The sequence below is a fragment of the Theropithecus gelada genome, chromosome 11 (genome assembly GCF_003255815.1).
Source record: "Theropithecus gelada isolate Dixy chromosome 11, Tgel_1.0, whole genome shotgun sequence".
NCBI classification, from domain to species: domain Eukaryota; kingdom Metazoa; phylum Chordata; class Mammalia; order Primates; family Cercopithecidae; genus Theropithecus; species Theropithecus gelada.
In genome coordinates, this window is record NC_037679.1 from 119,190,925 (window position 1) to 119,209,767 (window position 18,843).

General features: G+C 39.0%; 3 protein-coding genes across 19 annotated transcripts in view; 1 reads left to right on the forward strand and 2 right to left on the reverse strand.

Moving 5' to 3' along the window:
- CASC1 (cancer susceptibility 1) overlaps positions 1 to 4,041 on the reverse strand; it is a 79,162-nt gene extending 75,121 nt beyond the window's left edge. For 13 of the 14 annotated variants that reach the window (XM_025401211.1, XM_025401205.1, XM_025401204.1 and 10 more), the window contains exon 1: positions 3,955 to 4,041. In XM_025401211.1, the coding sequence (XP_025256996.1) occupies positions 3,955 to 3,957 (3 nt within the window). In that variant the 5' untranslated portion in view covers positions 3,958 to 4,041. Of the gene's footprint in view, positions 1 to 3,765 lie in introns of all 14 variants that reach the window. The other variant, XM_025401210.1, reaches the window with a different exon arrangement.
- Positions 4,042 to 4,087: 46 nt separating this feature from the next.
- Positions 4,088 to 15,204, forward strand: ETFRF1 (electron transfer flavoprotein regulatory factor 1). Of its 2 annotated transcripts, none has more exons than XM_025401219.1 (3): positions 4,088 to 4,215; positions 12,714 to 12,801; positions 12,885 to 15,204. In XM_025401219.1, exons 2-3 carry the CDS (start codon positions 12,751 to 12,753, stop codon positions 13,104 to 13,106), a joined length of 273 nt encoding a protein of 90 aa, XP_025257004.1. In that variant the 5' UTR covers positions 4,088 to 4,215; positions 12,714 to 12,750; the 3' UTR covers positions 13,107 to 15,204. The 2 variants fall into 2 exon arrangements, with proteins under 2 accessions (XP_025257004.1, XP_025257005.1); XM_025401220.1 differs by having other exon boundaries at positions 4,110 to 4,219.
- KRAS (KRAS proto-oncogene, GTPase) overlaps positions 14,061 to 18,843 on the reverse strand; it is a 47,682-nt gene continuing 42,899 nt past the window's right edge. For all 3 annotated transcript variants that reach the window (XM_025401217.1, XM_025401214.1, XM_025401216.1), the window contains one exon: positions 14,061 to 18,674. In XM_025401217.1, coding sequence (XP_025257002.1) covers positions 18,558 to 18,674 — 117 coding nt within the window. In that variant the 3' untranslated portion in view covers positions 14,061 to 18,557. The remainder of the gene's footprint in view (positions 18,675 to 18,843) is intronic.

An 18,843-nucleotide genomic window follows, 5' to 3' on the forward strand; every position in this document is an offset into this window, starting at 1 on the left:
CAACACAGGAAGACCCTGTCTCTACAAAAAATTTTAAAAAATTAGCCAAGTATGGAGGCACATGCCTATGGTCCCAGCTACTTGGGAGGCTGAGGTGGGAAGATCACTTGAGCCCAGGAGGTCAAGGCTGCAGTGAGCCATGACATTCAGCCTGGGCAGCAGAGCAAGACCCCATTTCCAAAAAATAAATAAATAAATACAGCAGGCGGCTGGGTGTGGTGGCTCACACCTGTAATCCCAGCACTTTGGCAGGCTGAGGAAGGTGGATCACGGGATCAGGAGATGGAGGCCATCCTGGCTAACATGGTGAAACGCTGTTTCTACTAAAAATACAAAAAATTGGCCGGGCGTGGTGGCATGCACCTGTAGTCCCAGCTACTCAGGAGGCTGAGGCAGGAGAGTCACTTGAACCTGGGAAGCGGGGGTTGCAGTGAGCCAAGATCACACCACTGCACTCCAGCCTGGGTGACAGAGCAAGACTCAGAAATAAATAAATAAATAAATAAATAAACAAACAAACAAATAAAGCAGGCAAAGCTATGATAAAATGAAGATTCTATTCAGCAACGTGTTTTAAGGCAAATCTATTCTTTTCTGGAAATTATTTTGGAAAGCACAGCATTTCAAAAAAGATTCATAGTTACAATAATACCACTTATACTTTCCTGATTAGGCTTACGTGTTTATCAGATTTCTGGTAAGGAATATGTAGGAGATCATGTGAATACAAGACACTTTACATATTTAAAGAGTTATAGGTGGGAAATACTGGTTCATCCCACAAGATTATATCATGTAAAACTGAAGTTTAACACAGATCAGTAGATTCCATCTTCTTGAAGAGTGCATATATTACAGTAATTCACTCAGCAGATATTAATTAATGATTTACACACAAGGCACTCTGAGGCACTGGAGATAGAATAGTAGAGACTTTGCTGCCATATAATTTTTACAAATAGATTCTATTTTTATCATAGTTTCTATCAATTAAGAGTTAACATACTTCCATCGTGAAATAAGTACTAAACAGCTGAATATGTAAATAGCATTGCTCCGGTTCTCAAGTAGCCATATTTTAAAGAGGGGCAAATTGTCACTTCTCACTTGTGCTTTTAATATAAATCAGGTTTGGGGTAAGTACATATCCTCACTCCTCCTATATGTCATAAGAGCTACTCACTATGTAGTGAAGTAGTTCTCAAAGTTCAGAGGGCATAAGAATCATACGGGAAGCTTGTTAGAAATGCATATTTATGGATTAAACGTGTATACACTCACTCCTCTTCCTACATTGTGGTTCAGTAGATGTTATGGATTGAATTGCATCCCTCAAAAAATTACATGTTGTCCGGGTGCGGTGGCTCACGGCTGTAATTCCAGTACTTTAGGAGGCAGAGGCGGGTGGATCACCTGAGGTCAAGACCAGCCTGGCCAACATGGTGAAACCCTGTCTCTACTAAAAATACAAAAATTAGCTGGGTGTGGTGGCATGAGCCTGTAATCCCAGCTACTCAGCAGGCTGAGGCAGGAGAATTGCTTGAACCCGGTAGGCAGAGGTTTCAGTGAGCTGAGATCTCGCCATTGCACTCTGGCCTGGGCAACAGAGCAAAATTCTGCCTCAAAAAAAAAAAAAAAAATCCTATTTTGGCTGGGTGCACTGGCTTAGTCCTATAATCCCAGCATTTTGGGAGGTCAAAGTGGGAGAGAATCACTTGAGCCCAGGAGTTTGAGGGCAGCGTGGGCAACAAAGCGAGACCCTATCTCTGAAAAAAAATTAAAAATTAGCTGGGTGTGGTGGCGCGTGCCTTGTACTCCCAGCTCTTCAGGAGGCTGAGTTGAGAAGATTGCTTGAACCAGGGAGGCTGAGGCTTCAGTAAGCCATGATGGTGCCACTGCACTCCAGCCTGGGTGACAAAGCGAGACAGTCTCAAAGAAAAAAATAAAAATAAAAATTCATATGTTGAAACCTGATCCCCAGTACTTCAGAATTTGACCTAACTGGGAGATAAGGTCATTACTGATTTTATTAGTTAAATTAAGATGAAGCCATACTGAATAGCGTGGGCCCCTAATCCAATATGATTTGTGTCCTTATATAATGATAATAATAATAAAGGAAACTTGGATATATATACTCAGATGGAGAATGCCATGTAAAGAATGAAGTTTTGTTGCCACAAACCAAGGAACTACCAGAAGCCAGGAAAGGTCTGAACAGATCTCTCCCTAAGGCCCTCAGAGGTATCACAGACCTACTGACACTTTGGTCTTGGTCTTCCAGTCTCCAGAACTGCGAGACAATAAAATGCTTTTCTTTAAGCACTTAGTTTGTGGCAATTCCTTACTTGGCAGCCTTAGGAAACTAATACAGTAGATTTGGAGTTGAGTGGGTTCCTGGAATCTGTATTTTTAACAAGTACTCTGGGTGCATTAGAAGTAAATGTTCCAGGGGCCACACTTTGAGAAACACTGGGAGAAGGATCTAAGAAGAAGAAGAAACTTAGGTAAATTGGAAGGTAACAAGTAAGTGCTTACAGGGGCTACATTTTGAGAAACACTGGGAGAAGAATCTAAGACGAAGAAGAAACTTAGGTAACAAATTGGAAGGTAACAAGTAAGTGCTTACTGTTCTCCCAATTTATTAGCAATTGTAAATTGACTTAGGTTCCATTTGCATTCTGCCAGGAATGCTCTCCACTCCCCATTTTTTTTTTTTTTTTTTTTGAGTCTCGCTGTGTAGCCCAGGCCGGAGTGCAGTGGCACAATCTCGGCTTACTGCAACCTCCGCCTCCCGGGTTCAAGCGATTCTCCTGCTTCAGCCTCCTGAGTAGCTGGAATTACAGGCGCGCGCCACCACGCCAGGCTAATTTTTGTATTTTTAGGAGAGATGGGGTTTCACCATGTTGGCCAGGCTGGTCTCGAACTCCTGACATCGTGATCCGCTGCCTCAGCCTCCCAAAGTGCTGGGATTACAGGGGTGAGCCACCGCGCCAGGCCTCCATTCCTATTTCTTCCCACCATTCGTGGAAAACTCGTATTTATACTTTAAAACAGGTTGAAAAGCACCACTCTTTCCTTACCTTGTTTCCCCTCACTGATTTCATCATTTCCAACTTTGTGTTACCCCATTTTAGATACTTCAATTGTTACAGTTGTAAAACTGTATCGTAATTAATTTGTTTAATCTGTATCCCATAAGCAGAGCTGTCATCATGTTCTTGGAATTCTTGACTTCTAGCCCAGTGCCAAGTACAAAGAATGCACTCCGTATTTTCCCTTAATTAATGAATTAAATAATTAAGTAATGACATTCTCCACTTCCTCTGGTTTTAATTACAGAAAATGTCTTGATGGAAACCACATTTAAGAAAACCAGACAGAGATACTCTCATAGCTACATGTTGGCCTGTCTCCTTGGTGAAAACATGGCAGTTGAAGAGTGCAGAAAAACAAAATGAGAAGCTTTATCATATTTAACGCAGGATGAGTACCTTGAATCACAAAACAATTCATAGTCCCACAAAAGACGACATAAAATATCTTTCCAAAGCAGAGTAAACTGCATTAGCTTTTAATTAACTGCTGGAGAGGTACTAACACATTTCCGCCAAGTTGCTATAAGAGAATTTAGTGGGAACGTCTATCATTACTGGAAGTTACTAGGTTGGGACCAATTTTCAAGCTCAGCAACATTCGAGATCAGGATACCGTGTGACAGCTTTGACCATCTCCCGTTTGCAGAAACCGGTTTGGGACTCCTACCCGTCCGCCCGATCCAGGTAAGGAAAGCTATTGCTGAGAAGAGGGCCGACCCACCCCGAGGTATGAGTTATTTCCCAAACCCACCCGCTTCTCTGTAAAATATGACCGGCTCTTATTACATCATTTAACACTGGTGAGGCAGAATCAATGGTCGCCCCTCCACCTGTCTGCCTCATTTGCCTTGCTCACCATTAGGAGTCAAGTTCCACCGCAGCAGTCAGCAGAGTCGAAGCTGAAATTATGTGAACAAACGCTCCCGGGTTGTCCGGACGACAGGTCCCGCCCACTTGCGCTCCAGGAAAAGAGCGCAGCCGCAGCAGGCTCTTCCGGCCGGCGCCCCGCCCCCTTTACTGACAGGTTGCCCTCCTCCCCAAACCCCACCGCGCTTCGCAGTAGACGGACAGAGGAGTCGAAGCGGTCGAAGGTTTTGCGGCTCCGGCGTGCCGGAAAGTGCGTGAGTGCCGGCGCCGGGGAGTTTTGTTCCGTTTCCCGGATCCTGGGGTCTGCAGGCGAAATACGCTCTGGGCGAGGACCACCGGCTGTGGGAAGAGGGTTCTGAGCGTCTCCTGACCTTGACGGTTTATTTCCTAGAGTGTGTTGGGGCTCAGTCTTTCTGGGAGGGTTTCGAGAAGGGAACCGGCATGGGACTGGTTCAAGCAGCGGACACCCGGTGGGCGGCCCGGGCCACTGCGATTTAAGCCAGCAGGGGGATGGGGCTCATTCGGCAATTTAAAGAGGGAAGTAAGTTGACTCCAGAGGGTTGTTTATTTTAAGATTATTGACCTTCGGATTCTTCTCTTTGCTCTATTGTTTACTTTCTGTGCAGCGTACGTGTCCTTTTTCCTAAGAGCGCCCTAAACAAGAATAGAAAATGAAGCAATTCCTGGGTAAAATATTCCTTAACATGAAGATCGGTGAGGCCCCAAATACTCATTAGTTTCCCAAGGTCACAGACTAATTGTACTAATGAGTAGCACAACCTTCAGAATTTCAGTCTCCTCCCACACGAAGAAACGCTGGCACCTTACACCGCCAGGAAAACTACAATTAAGTGAGGCTGTTCTCCTCAAGCCCGACTGAGTTCTCTGTAATTGTAGGGCACCCTGTTTTAGCATTATGAGACCTGAAAATACTTTTAAATTACTGGCACCATTTCTCATCTCTGAATTCTAAGTTTATAATGCTCGATCCCTTCCAGTATTATTGGCTACATGCATTATTCATAGATAAGTAGTAGGACTAAACTAGTCTTTATGGGTTAAAGTGTTATTATCCCCATTGTAACCTGTAACTATTACAGGTTGTGTAATAGTTATTAGCATTTTACATCCGTATCCTGGTAGCAAGATAAAAACATTTTAATAGCGACTTCGTACAGAGTTCTTACTCAGTTTGCCGTGGCTGTTTGGTATGGAAGTTAAGGTTTCCTTTTAAATTAGTTTCAGGAAAACTAATGTTTAATGATAAAACACCTCAGTCAACTCAAATTAGGATTCTTGGGGGTAAGGAGACAGTGCAGTAATCCCAAGTTACCTTAAAATAGTGGGCTTTTAGAGGAAAGGCTTTACTGAAGCTCTCACTGTATCTACCCCGTGGGGAAGAATGGTTAAGAACTTTGAGCACCACATAACCCCCAGTAAAATGACAATTCTCCACTAGCCTAGAACTGAAACTGGTAAAGTCTTAACTCCTTAGCCTAGAATGGCAGCGGGGAAAAACTATCAATGGGGACTGCAACCGCTGTCTCATCCAGCGCACACATCCAAGTTTTCAGAATAATAGGGGGCTTCTCTTAGTCCTTAACTCTTGGCTCTTTACTTAAAACAGTAACCTCCATGACTTCGTGCAGAGTTCAGGAGCAGCCTCAGGCCCTGCTGAACTCAAATTGTTTATTCACTACATTGTGAACCCAAGGAGACCTGTTTCTCTTAATGGCTAAAATAAACCTAAATGCTTCAAGGTCAACTGCATAAAGATAAACTGCATTACCTGGCATGGTGGCTCACACCTGTAATCCCAGCACTTTGGGAGGCCAAGGCGGGCAGATCACGAGGTCAGAAGATCGAGACCATCCTGGATAACACGGTGAAACCCTGTCTCTACTAAAATAATACAAAAAATTAACCGGGCGTGGTGGCAGGCACCTGTAATCCCAGCTACTCTGGAGGCTGAGATGAGAATCGCTTGAACCCAGGACAGGGAGGTTGCAGTGAGCCAAGATCACACCACTACACTCCAACCTGGGCAACAGAGCAAGATTCCGTCTCAAAAAAAAAAAAAAAAAGATAAACTGCATTAATTCATGTAAGTTAACATATCAAAGAAGAACAAATTTACCTTAGCCACACTAGTTACATTTTTGCTAGGCAAGTCTTTTATAATACATAATTTGTAAAAAGACCAACAACTAAAAAGGACAACTTAAGCCAGGTCCCTAAAAGCTTTCACAAGTTACAAATTGTGAATTAAATGAAGGTGTGCTGTTAGGCATTAAACAGGTTATAGTTTGCAATTTGAAATTACTTCTATGTAGATTTAATTTTAAATTATGTGAAAAGAACATGGCTCCCAAGAGGTGTTTTTTGTTTGCTTGCTTGTTTTGTTTTGAGACAGGGTCTCAAAATGAATTTTGCCTAGGTTGGAGTGGTGGAATAATCATGGCTCACTACACCCTCAACCTCCTGGGCTCAAGCGATCCTCCCACCTCAGCCTCCCAAATAGCTGAGACTACAGGCACACGCCACCATGCCTGGCTAATATTTTTTTACTTTTAGTAGAGACAAGGTCTCACTATGTTGCCCAGGCTGGTCTCAAACTCCTGACCTCAAGCCATCCTCCGGCCCTGGGCTACCAAAGTGCTGAGATTACAGGTACAAGCGACCATGCCCAGCCTAAGAATCATTCTTAGTAAGATTATTTCACACTGCTAATGGCTGTCTGCCAAAAGAAAAAGAAGTTTAAAAAATGAAGTAGTTAATATAGTGGGTTAAATACCCTCATCTAATTTTACTCCCTTCCAAAATGACTAAATCTATAGTAAAATGATATAAAAATAAATTGGAAAAATTGGGACAGGAGATAACAGCAATAAAACTTCAGAAGCTGGAAAACAGGTGAATGAATGTGACTTAGCACACCAGAAAAACCCAATTTACTCTGCAGAATTCTCAAAAGGCACTGAAACAGGGGCCCTGAAATTGGAAGTGGACTACATGAAAGCTATTTGAGAAACACCTCTAAGTAACTCTACCCCCTTACTCCCATAAAAGACTAGAGGTTTCTGGACAAAGTAATACTAGTCCGTGGACTGGGGCACCCTCAGGCATTCTAGAGAAGCACACTGGAAACAAAATTAAGTGAATTTAGGTATAATAATGCTGGATACAGGGCCTGCATTCCTCTTTCACTTTTTAATGTTTAATAGGCAAATGCTTAGAAGACTGGAAGACTGAACTCTGAGGAACTGCCCAGCCCAGGAGGAGCAATCCAAGATACTGACATCAGACGTTCCTCAGTAAAGGCCCGCTCAGAGCACCCTAAGTGAAGCCCAGAGTCTGTATGCTTCACCTATATATACAGATGTAAAAAGCTTTTGTGTCTTTTCACTCATAAGAGTAGACAGAAAAGAATGACCAGACTTTGGAAGAAAGCTCAGAAGTGATAGAGACGAAAGCAAGCAGAAAAGCTATTTGAAGTAAAACAACAGAAAATTTCAAGAAAGCAAGAATCAGTGCACTTGGAAAGAAAAAAATGCCTACATAGTATGCTTGTTATGTGAATTAGCTCATTAACTAGTAGTAAGTACAATTTTACAAGTATTAATGTAGAAGTAATGTTGGTTCCTGTGTGATTTTTTTTCCCCTACGAAAGAGGAGCCAGAAAAGCAGTACATGTATGACCTTCAGCAAGAAAAGGTCATGGCTTCACTGCTATGCTGGTGGCAAGTGCCTTTCAGATTTTTTCACTGATTCAAGTGTATAGTCCCAGGGTTCCCCCCCCAGCGAGGCATACCCCAAGTTCTGTGCAGCCATTGACTGGGGGCAGGTAGAGTCACCTCTCCTACCCACGAATTGGCAGCCTTGTGGTTTAGATCGGTTTCTACTTCCATGTGTTACCTCAGCATCTCTTAGCTCTGTTCTTAGACTTTGGCTGGCATTTCTATTATTTTTTTAAGTTTTGCTGAAATAGAATTGACACTGAATTACACTTATAAAGCATAATTCGATAAATTTGGTTCATATATACACATCTATATATGCATATTTATAGATATATATGTGCTATATAGTATATATACTACCTATAGTATACATATATAGTATACATATAATTTTTGTTTCCATGGAAACAAAAATAAAAGGAATCACTATGTACTATATACTATATATATCTACTATCTACTACATAGTAGATATAAATATACCATAGTATACTATATACTGAAAATGGCTACCTCTGTTTGTAAATATATATTTTAATATATTTTTGCAAAGAATAGAAATGCCAGCAAAAGTCTAAGAACAGGGCTAAGTGGTGGGAAAACTACATACTATATACTATATAGTATCTATTCTAACTATATAGATATGTATATATACATATATATGCATATGTATACACACACACACACAATGAAGCCATCACCGCAATCAAGGCAATAAATATATCCGTTATCCACAAAGGTTGCCTCGTGCATCTTTGATTCCTTCCTGGTCTCCAGCCCGTACTCCCATTCCCAGGCTACTCTATTATTAACTTTTTAGTATTTTTAACATCTCTGTAGTAGTCTCCAGCTATGCTGAGAGCAATCTGAATGGTCAAAATTAACTGTCCAGGAAGAGCAGAAGTGAAAAACTCAATAGAACACTTGAAAGATGAAAATGAGAAAATCCCCCATAAAACTGAATAAAAGGCCGGGCACAGAGGCTCACACCTGTAATCCCACCCAGCACTTTGGGAAGCCAAGGAGGGTGGATCACCTGAGGTCAGGAGTTCAAGACTAGCCTGGCCAACATGGTGAAAACCCATCTCTACTAAAAATACATAAATTAGCCATGCTTAGTGGCAGATGCCTGTAATCCCAGCTACTCGGGAGGCTGAGGCAGGAGAATCGCTTGAACCCAGGAGGCGGAGGTTCCAGTGAGCCGAGATGAGGCCATTGCACTCCAGCCTGGGTGACAAGAGCAAAACTCCATGCTTAAAAAAAAGACAAATGGAAAATAGTAGAGAAAAAAGGAAGAGAACGTGTCTAGAGGTTCAAACATCCAAATAATAAAAGTTCCAAGAAGGGAGAAAAAAGAAAATGGGGGAGGGGGGAAATCATGAATGAAATCATTTAAAATTTTTTCCCAAATTGAAGGATACAAGCGTCCAGATTGCAAGGGCCAACTGAGTGTCCAGCACAATGGATGAAAATAAATCCATTATCAACACATCACTAACATTTCAAAATCTTCATGGAGAGGATTCTGTAAGTTTCTGGGGAGAGAGAAAAAATACATCCATCCAGAGGATCACTTACCAGGACTGCTTTGAACTTCTTAATAGCAATGGTAAAAGCAAACAGATGAGCGACTGCTTCAAAATGTTGAAAGAAAATTATTTCCAGCTTTCAATTCTATACTCAGACAAGCTATCAAACAAGTAGAGGGAGCCAGCCATTTTTAGACATCCAGGGTCTCATTTACCTTCCATGTACCCTTTTCAAGAAGTTAGGATGTGCTCCGCAGAAACAAAAATAAAACCAGTAAATGGAACACTTTGAAATGTAGAAAATGGGATAATCAACATAGAGGATAGGCAAAAGGAATTTCTGGGAGCATGGTCAAGTGAGATTCCAGTACTACAGTTGTGCTTCTTGATGTAGAGAGCAGTCAGTCCAGAATCAAGCAGTATGACTCACATTGGTGGTTGTTACCACCAAGATCCCTGCTGCCATTGTACCATCTTTTTAACCTGAGGACATTATGCCTAGGCAAGCCTGGCTCAGATTCTTACCGCCATTTGCCTTGACCATGTGATGAAATTCCTGCTGTCTTCTGTGCTATGCTGACTGGACCAACTGAGGACACTCACTTTTACCCTTCTTTTTCAACCTATTCCTGAAAGCTGATGTTGGGCGTTGGTGAGCTTAAAGCAGAAAATAGTCTTCCTTCTTCCCATTTTTGCTATGTATTGGCCGGAAATCAAGTATCAGTTCTACACTCTGATCTTCCCACATGCTTCAGTTGTGAGGAGCCCAGTATTCACTCATGACATTGCAAATTAACATCTCCAGAAGGGATTCATAAAGCCTGAAGAAGGTAAAGCCAGACTAGGACTGTTTGCTTTTAATTAACAGCAGTATTGTTGCCCCTTTCCTTGCTAGATTCGTGCTTGCTGCTCAAATTGCTGGAATTAAATATTTAGGGCAATGTTCATGAGTGGTGGGAAAACTAAGGAGAATAAGCAGGAAATCACTAGAGGCTATCTTGGTAGAGATGGGGAAGGAGAAGCAATTGGAGAGGGGCACAGGGGGCTTCTAAGACTTCTAATTTTCTGTTTCATAACTTAAACGATGGGTACCCAGATGTATATTTGTACATTCATATTTTATGCAGTTTCTATGTCTAATACATATAAAAATTTAAGATGAAATACATGAAGGCACTGGTACCCTGACTTTAAAATTGTAAAAGGTGTAAATTTTGCAAAATGCCTAAAGGGGCAGGTGAAGTCACAATGAGAATCTACACTATTGAACTACGGGGTCCAACCAAAACAGGAGAGTAACAGGAGAACTTAAATTATGTAGCACAATGATTTTTAATTGCGTATGGTACTGCAATTTTAATCCATAATGATTTTTAACTGAGTATGGTACTGTCATTTTAATCCACACTTTCTGCTAGTTAACTATAAAATAACCCTTAAAACTGATCTAAAAGGCTATTTTAAAAATATAAGTTGCGGCCGGGCGCAGTGGCTCATGCCTGTAATCCCAGCACTTTGGGAGGCCAAGGTGGGTAGATCACGAGGTGAGGAGATCAAGACCATCCTGGCCAACATGGTGAAACACCATCTCTACTAAAATACAAAAAAAAAAAAAAAAAAAAATTAGCCAGGCGTGGTGGCACACACCTGTAGTCCCAGCTACTTGGGAGGCTGAGGCAGGGGAATTGCTTGAACCAGGGAGGTGGAGGTTGCAGTGAGCTGAGATGGCACCACTGCACTCCAGCCTGGTGACAGAGCGAGAATTCGTCTCAAAAAAAAAAAAAAAAAAGTTGTTTCCTGCTTGCCCTTCAGAGTAATTCAGCCCAAAAGTCATTTTGTGGCACTGAGCAAGGTAGGCATCTGGGGAAGGCGGGTGGGGGCGAGAGAAAGACTGGCAAGGTAGTAGCCCAGAGAGGGGGTACTGGAGCCCAAATGCAATGAGGAGGGCCTTTGGGGGTAGGGACTTGTGCACAGCAGCAGCCTAGCAGGGGATGCGGAGGGCATCTTGTTAGGGTGAAGGAAATGGTGGCACATGTTTTTGGAATGGGAACAAAAGGTGAGCCTTATCCAGGAGGGAGGAAGTGGTGCAGTGTAAATTGCTTGAGCCCAAGAAGGGTAGGTTGGAAAAAAGGGGGATGAAGAGAAGACCATGCATGTGGGATGGTGGCAGTGGCACTCTGGCATTGGGTGGCAGAGCTCAGAGAGTAGTGTGTGTGCACTGAATGGTGAGAGCAAGAGGAATTTGATTACATAGTGAGAGGAGGGGTGATGATTATAAAAAGTAAATTTATTAAGGACAAGTGGGAACCAGACTTCTCATTGTTAGGCAAGAGTATTAAACCCATGTAAAGAGGGGAAATGAAAATAAACCCTGCAGTATTGGAATTGAATGTTAGGTAGCAGATTATATGGAGATTAATATAAAAGTCACACACACACAAAACACCTAAATCTGCATGTATGTACACTTGCAGCTTTGTCACTTAGAGGACCTGGGAACAGTGACAGTCCCATGGTGATTAGCATTTCTAGCACCCAGACCTTGGTTTCTAAAACATTCCATCCAGATTATAGTTTCTAAATGCTATTCTCCATTAAAAGGACTAGGTTCCTCAGAGAAATAATTTTATAATGGACAATCTTAGCAAATACGACTCTAATTGGGTAATCAAAATTAACATCAATCACAATGGAACAAATTTCAGTTGCATCCACCTGATGGGATGCAATGTTAAGAGCTTACTATTCAACTGTAACAGGCAGTGGGAATTATTTTCTAGGTTTAGGCTGTCAGGATGCCTTTAAGGAGCCTCCTCTACTCAGTAACATTAACATATTACACATAAAGAAGCATGATTTATCCCATTGGATGTCACCTGTTCCTCAGGGACACCCTCTTACAGGTTGTTCATTTGGCCTCTTCACCACCAATCTTACTGCCCATCTATTCCAACCTGTTTAACTCACCCAGTTTCTGCTAGTTTTTAGCCTCCCTTTGGATGAGCAGCCATCAAGATTTGATCAGGCTTCTGCTCAATGTCCTTCAAGTGGATCTGGCCTTGCCTTGAGAGCAGGGTAAAGATAATGTCTCGTTTGATAAAGAAAACTCAGGCTCAGCATGGTTAATTAATCTGTACATTATGCAACTAGGATTTAAATCTAGCTCATTCCACTGTGGCATAAAAGGAGGTACACGTACCTATCTGTAACAATCCACTTTCTCATCTTATTTCCTTCATCTGACCTTTCATAATCATCGTCGTCTTTGCTTAGTGTCTCATAGGAAAAAGTCAATTCTGTGACAGCAGGTTATTTTATCTGAAGTGTTTATAACTATATCCCAGTACGTGGAACAAAAAAGTTCTCAAGAAATATTTACTGAATTTTTCAGAAGTTATTTTCTCAGTGTATATAACCTTTTTTGATTTTTTTAAGACTACAATGCAGCTAACTGCAAAAAATTTTCCTTTCTTTAGGCATGTTACGCATAAAAGTGGATAATTTACATGGTAAATGAAAATGGCCAATTCTTTAAGAGGAGAAGTACTAAAACTTTATAAAAATGTAAGTAATTATGTTGCCAATTTTATTAAAATGTTATTATATGACATGGATTGTTTGGAAATACATAATCTTTCTTTTTGAAGCTGCTGTATCTTGGACGAGACTATCCAAAAGGAGCAGACTATTTTAAAAAGCGTTTGAAGAACATTTTCCTTAAAAACAAAGATGTGAAGAATCCAGAGAAGATCAAAGAACTTATTGCACAGGGCGAATTTGTAATGAAAGAGCTAGAAGCCTTGTACTTCCTTAGGAAATACAGAGCTATGAAACAACGCTATTATTCAGATACCAACAAAACTAATTGATCATTACTACTTTAATTTAGCTGACAAACAGCCATTGATCATTACTACTTTAATTTAGCTGACAATCAGTGCCAGCTGTTTATGTATACCAGATAATGTGAATTAATTCTAACTTAAAATGGGAAGATATACATATTGTGTAAAAAAATCCCTGAGCTACCCTACTGAACTAAATAGGTTTCAACTTCTGTTCATGCTGAGAAATTATCAGCAACTTAATGCTCAATTTTGATACAAACATAGCAATTTAGCTATACTACCGATTATAAATTAATGAACACCCAATTTTGAATGAAAATACAATACACTTAATCCTGTAACTTAATAGGACTTAGCCAATTATTTTTAGCTTATTTCTCCATTTTACTGACAAGAGAATGCCATTTACTGAATATTTAATCAGCAAAATAATTTCTTATTTCTCTTAACTTTTGAAAGGAATCCCTTTTTTTTTTTCACCCAATTTGATACATTAACAGCACATACTCAAGGTTCACTCCAAAACAAAGTTTCTGACAATGATTTAAATGTAGTTATAGAAATATGTGTGGAGTTATTCTGACTTTGAAATAGCCTGCTGGTGACTGGCATTACATACATAACTATTCAATTATTTCCATTATTAATGTTGCTGCTGCTACCTTTGGGCCTAAAACCAAGTCATCTGTTGTGTATCAATTTACCTTCTTTGATAAAAGGAAATAAATAATGTTATTCTATTATTTTGTCATAAAGACAGATTTGTTTTGCATCTACTTCTAAATATGGTTTTAAGTTTAAGCAAACACACCTTTACATAATATCCACAGCACCTTTTAGAAATAAAGGATATTTCTAACTTAAAAGCTGCATAAAAAGATTCACTGGTATTCTGTAGTGTCTATGGCTTATAAAGTATTCCATATCCATTTCGGGGCAAACAATTCAAATTCCATGAATAAACACACACTCATAGTCACTGTAACTATTTTTATTACATTACAATAATTAGGAGTAGTACAGTTCATGACAAAAATATTACAAATTTTAGATCACTTCACAGCACATACTCCTATAAACATTTAAAAGTTAATTTCAATTAAAAGAGTGGTCATTTTTAATGTTTGATATGACCAACATTCCTAGGTCAGCGCAACCAAATGATGGAAAACAACTGGATCACACTGCATATGTCCCACAAAAGAAAGCACAATGTACAAAATGTGCATGTTTCAGTTTACACTATACAAAAATAGTTAAAATACATTCCAGGTAAACATGTTACATTAAGAAATAGTACTAGTAAGAAATTGGCACTCAAAGGAAAAATGCAAAAAAGTATTTTCAACATGAAAACACAAGACAGTGGAATTGGAAACTTTCAGATAAAACATTGTAACCCAGTTAGCTTTATGTGGGTGTGGTGGGGAGAGATGGGCCCTCAACATTTCTGCAGATAACTTTTTTTTCCCTAAATTCATCTAAATTACCTATCATTATCCCAAACAGGCACTTCAAACTATTAAACTAAAACACAGATCTTAATCTAGTTATGACTATTCTTCAAGAACTCATGTGAGTATCTTTAGAAAGAAATTTTCAATTTTCTGACAGACAGCTTTCAGTTGTATGCTATTCAGTTTCTCAATGCAGAATTCATGCTATCCAGTATTAACACAGAAGTTATTAAATAACTGCTGGGTTCTTAAAAACATTACTACATAATTATCAAGAAATCATTACTTTTTGACAAAGATTTCTATCTAAAAAAAAATCCCCCGACGTTATATACTGTTTGAAGAAAAAATGGTTAGAAGGAAAAAAAAAATCAATGGAATACAAATGAGATGAACTTGTGCAAACTGTAACTTAACATGCCCCACAAAGTTTCTATGTATGTATTAGGACAAAATTGTGCAATGGAGGCAACAGTTTTGATAACCTATAAAAGTTAAGTTCTAAATTCCTATGCAGTGTGACTCAGTTAAATAGAGCCTAGAATGCCTATTTGGGAATATTCACTCAAATGATACAATATATGTGTGCTATATTCTTCCACAAACATGTTAATGCCTAAGACTATGTAATTTAGCTTTAAAAAAAAAAAAAAAAAAAAAAACCTTCAACAAGGATTTTAATCTTTAAGGCGGTATTAGATAACATTTATTTCTAGCATTCTCCCCCTTTAAAATCTCTACAAAAACAAATCTTTTGTTAAACCATTCAAAGTTCACATAAAGGTAATTACCACTACCTTAAAAAAATGCCCATCTACATCAAAAATTCAAGAGGCCTAAATATCCCCTCATAAGCACTGCAGTTCCTGAAGTATGGCCATTTCTTTCTGTGTAGAAACAAGAGGTACTGTGTAAGTCTTAACACCCTATCTAAACAATGTTCCAAAGATCTGGAGTTTAGCATAGCAATTCAAATCATACTGATTTTTACATAGAAGTTTCCTTGTCTGTGAACTAGTTCAGGCACCTGTTTATTTGTACCCAGATAAAACTATTAATTTTTAAGTATATTTTAATTATTTATGCAGAGAAAACTGGAATATTACACATTTGGGAATTTCAATATGAATATCTGACATACACCTTAATGTGTACAGTAACTGTCTCAATAGAATCACATAGTTATGCCAAATTAAAAAAAATACATAATCAAGTTTATTCCTTTAAACAATGAAGTGATTTACATAAAGTAGCTCGATCAAAGAGTTTCACTGGAATCATAGCAAAACAATTATAGAGCAGGCACAGGGACCAAACCGCTCTTTGCAAAACTAAAATACACACTGTGTTATCTCTGGGCCATAGGCTAAAAGCCTTACTCAGATACTACAGACCACGCTAGCACTAGCTAAGGACCAGGATTATGTCTCTTGTTTGGGGATACCATATACCCAGTGCCTTGTGAAATGACTGGCATCTGCTAGGCATTCAATAAATATTTGCTGAATAAATGAGTTCTGCAAAACAGCTTTATGAGGCTGAGGCGGGTGAATCACTTGAGGTCAGGAGTTCGAGACCAGCCTGGCCAATAGGGCGAAACCCTGTCTCTCCTAAAACTACAAAAATTAGTCAAGTGTGGTGGCACATGCCTGTAATCCCAGCTACTCAGGATGCCGAGGCACGAGAATCGCTTGAACCTGGGAGATGGAGGTTGCAGTGAGCCGAGATGGCACCACTGCATTCCAGCCTGGGTGACAGAGTGAGACTCTGACACCAAAAAAAAAAAAAAGCATTTCTGGTTACTAAAACAATGGAATGTATTACTGTTACCAGGAGTAGTCCTAGTTGTAGATTACCTTAGGAATTCTTTCAGTACTATCTTTATTAAATTCTCCTTCCACTGGATAGGGTTCTGTCTATTCATACCAGGTCTGAAAAATCCTACTGTCGCTAATGGATTGGGCAGCAGAGATATTCAAAGGATCGGCCACCACCTGAAAATTAGTGATTAGGTCAAATCCCATTATGGTATCTGTCAGATTCTTGAGCCCTGAGGAAGGAAGATATAGGGCATTTTGATGTGACTTAATGGGAAAACTTCATGGAGATATCCATAACAGCAGTAAATCTTATGGTTAGGGGAATTAGAACTATTAAAACTGCATCAAGTCATGGGGCATGTGGAAGGTAGGCAGGCAAGATGACACTAACATGGAAGGAGAGTCCTAAAACGAGAATGGATATTCAAATATAAACTTCACCTCTTGCACAATTTTGCCCAAGATTGGCACTGAAGATGGTGTAACATAGATTAAAAAGTTACAGATTGTGCTGAGCTTGACAAATAAGTGTATCCTCATGTAAACGGAATATAAATCACATAGTTGTAAAAAAACTGAGAGTTTGAGATGACTTCTTTTAACATGAAGAAATGGATAGTAAGTGATGTCCTCAAAATCAGAGTCCTAAAAGACAACTATCTAGAACCTAAGTCACCTTCTTCCTAGTCCAGTGATACTTTCACCTCACCATGCCATCTCATTTCATATATTTTAAAATAAGTAACATTTTAAATTTATCAAAAGGATTTTTATTAATATTTATTTTTAAAGCATTATTCTTAAATATGGATCAGACTTGAAAAGTGTTTATGAAATGTTAATTTAACCAGTGTTAAGAGAACTAGCCAAACCTAGAGATTGTAAAACTTTTTCACTTTATTGTTTGAAAAAAAAATTAATGTCTTGGCACACCACCACCCCAAAATCTCAACTTTTGAGTTAATATTTAAAAGTAATTTTTAAAAAAGAGTTCATTTTCTTAAAAAACAAAAGCAATGCTCTTGATTTGTCAGCAGGACCACCACAGAGTGAGAATGTATCTTGTTGACCTATCCAAACTGTCCTAGTCCCTCCCCATTTTGACCAGCCAATGCATGACAACACTGGATGACCACGGGGACACAGTCCATGCTGTGAAACTCTCTATGAAAGCTCAAAGGTTCACACAGGGCCTGGCCATGCAACCTTGGTCTCTTCAACACCTACTAAGCTATAACTGGCCCAAATAATCTTTAATGTCACAAGCAGAATTAAAACTACCTTCAAAGACTGAAGTTGAAGAAAAGATTTAAAGTTACACTATGAAAGAGCAATCTGACACAGGGAGACTACATTTAATTCCTATGAGAATTTTTTATACATGTTAAAATTATTTCAATTATTATAAAAATTTAGTAGCATGTAAATAGAGCCCCAAAATGGTTGCTATAATCCCCATTTCATACTGGGTCTGCCTTAACAGGAAAAGCTATTAGGAGTCTTTATAGTAATTTATCTAATGTGAAAAGGAAACGGCCTTATAATAGTTTCCATTGACTTGTAATTTTTTTCCATTTTTTTCTTTTTATAGAAAAAATATAATATTTTGGGGAGAGTGACCATGACTAATAGCAGTGGAAAGGGAGACAAAACCTTTGTGAACAGTGTAACTTTACATTCATCAGGGATGACAAACTATAGGACATGATGCCTAGAAGAATCATCAGGAAGCCCATAAATTTGTGTTCCCTCAATGTTTCAGTAAAACCAATTAGAAAGTCTCAACTGAAATTATAATTAGTAATTAATCCATTTATGTGACTAGATAAAACACAGAATAGGGATGATTCAGAAGCTTCATTAATTTGTTTCACACCAACATTCACAATTGGTAAGAAAAATAAGAAGTAATCAACTGCATGCACCAAAAACCCCAAGACAGAAATCTTAGGTATTCAGTTTCTTTTTCACAGGCATTGCTAGTTCAAAAACCAAAACTCTGGGAATACTGGCACTTAGAGGAAAAAAAAAGCTTCCACTGTCATTTTAAAATAAGCATTTAAGGTAAAAGCTAACAGTCTGCATGGAGCAGGAAAAAAATTAGGTAATGCTAAAACAAATGCTAATAATTTAGTGTAATGTACAAAAATTACCACTTTTACTAGTATGCCTTAAGAAAAAAGTACAAATTGTATTTACATAATTACACACTTTGTCTTTGACTTCTTTTTCTTCTTTTTACCATCTTTGCTCATCTTTTCTTTATGTTTTCGAATTTCTCGAACTAATGTATAGAAGGCATCATCAACACCCTGAAATACATAAAAAGTATTAAAATGTGAATATATACGATGGCTTCATGTGTACAGGTAACAAATTTCCATTATTAATGGAAACAATATTAAGAAAGGATTTTTTATGTTTCTCTTCAGGCAACTGAATATGTATTACATATGTTAGACTTTTAGAATTCCTAAGTCA

What these genes read in the sequence shown, in the direction of transcription:
- ETFRF1 (XM_025401219.1), top strand. Translation starts at nt 12,751, where the DNA reads ATGAAAATGGCCAATTCTTTAAGAGGAGAAGTACTAAAACTTTATAAA. An exon ending in TACTAAAACTTTATAAAAAT is followed by an intron (nt 12,802 to 12,884) that starts GTAAGTAATTAT and finishes TTCTTTTTGAAG; the next exon opens with CTGCTGTATCTTGGACGAGA.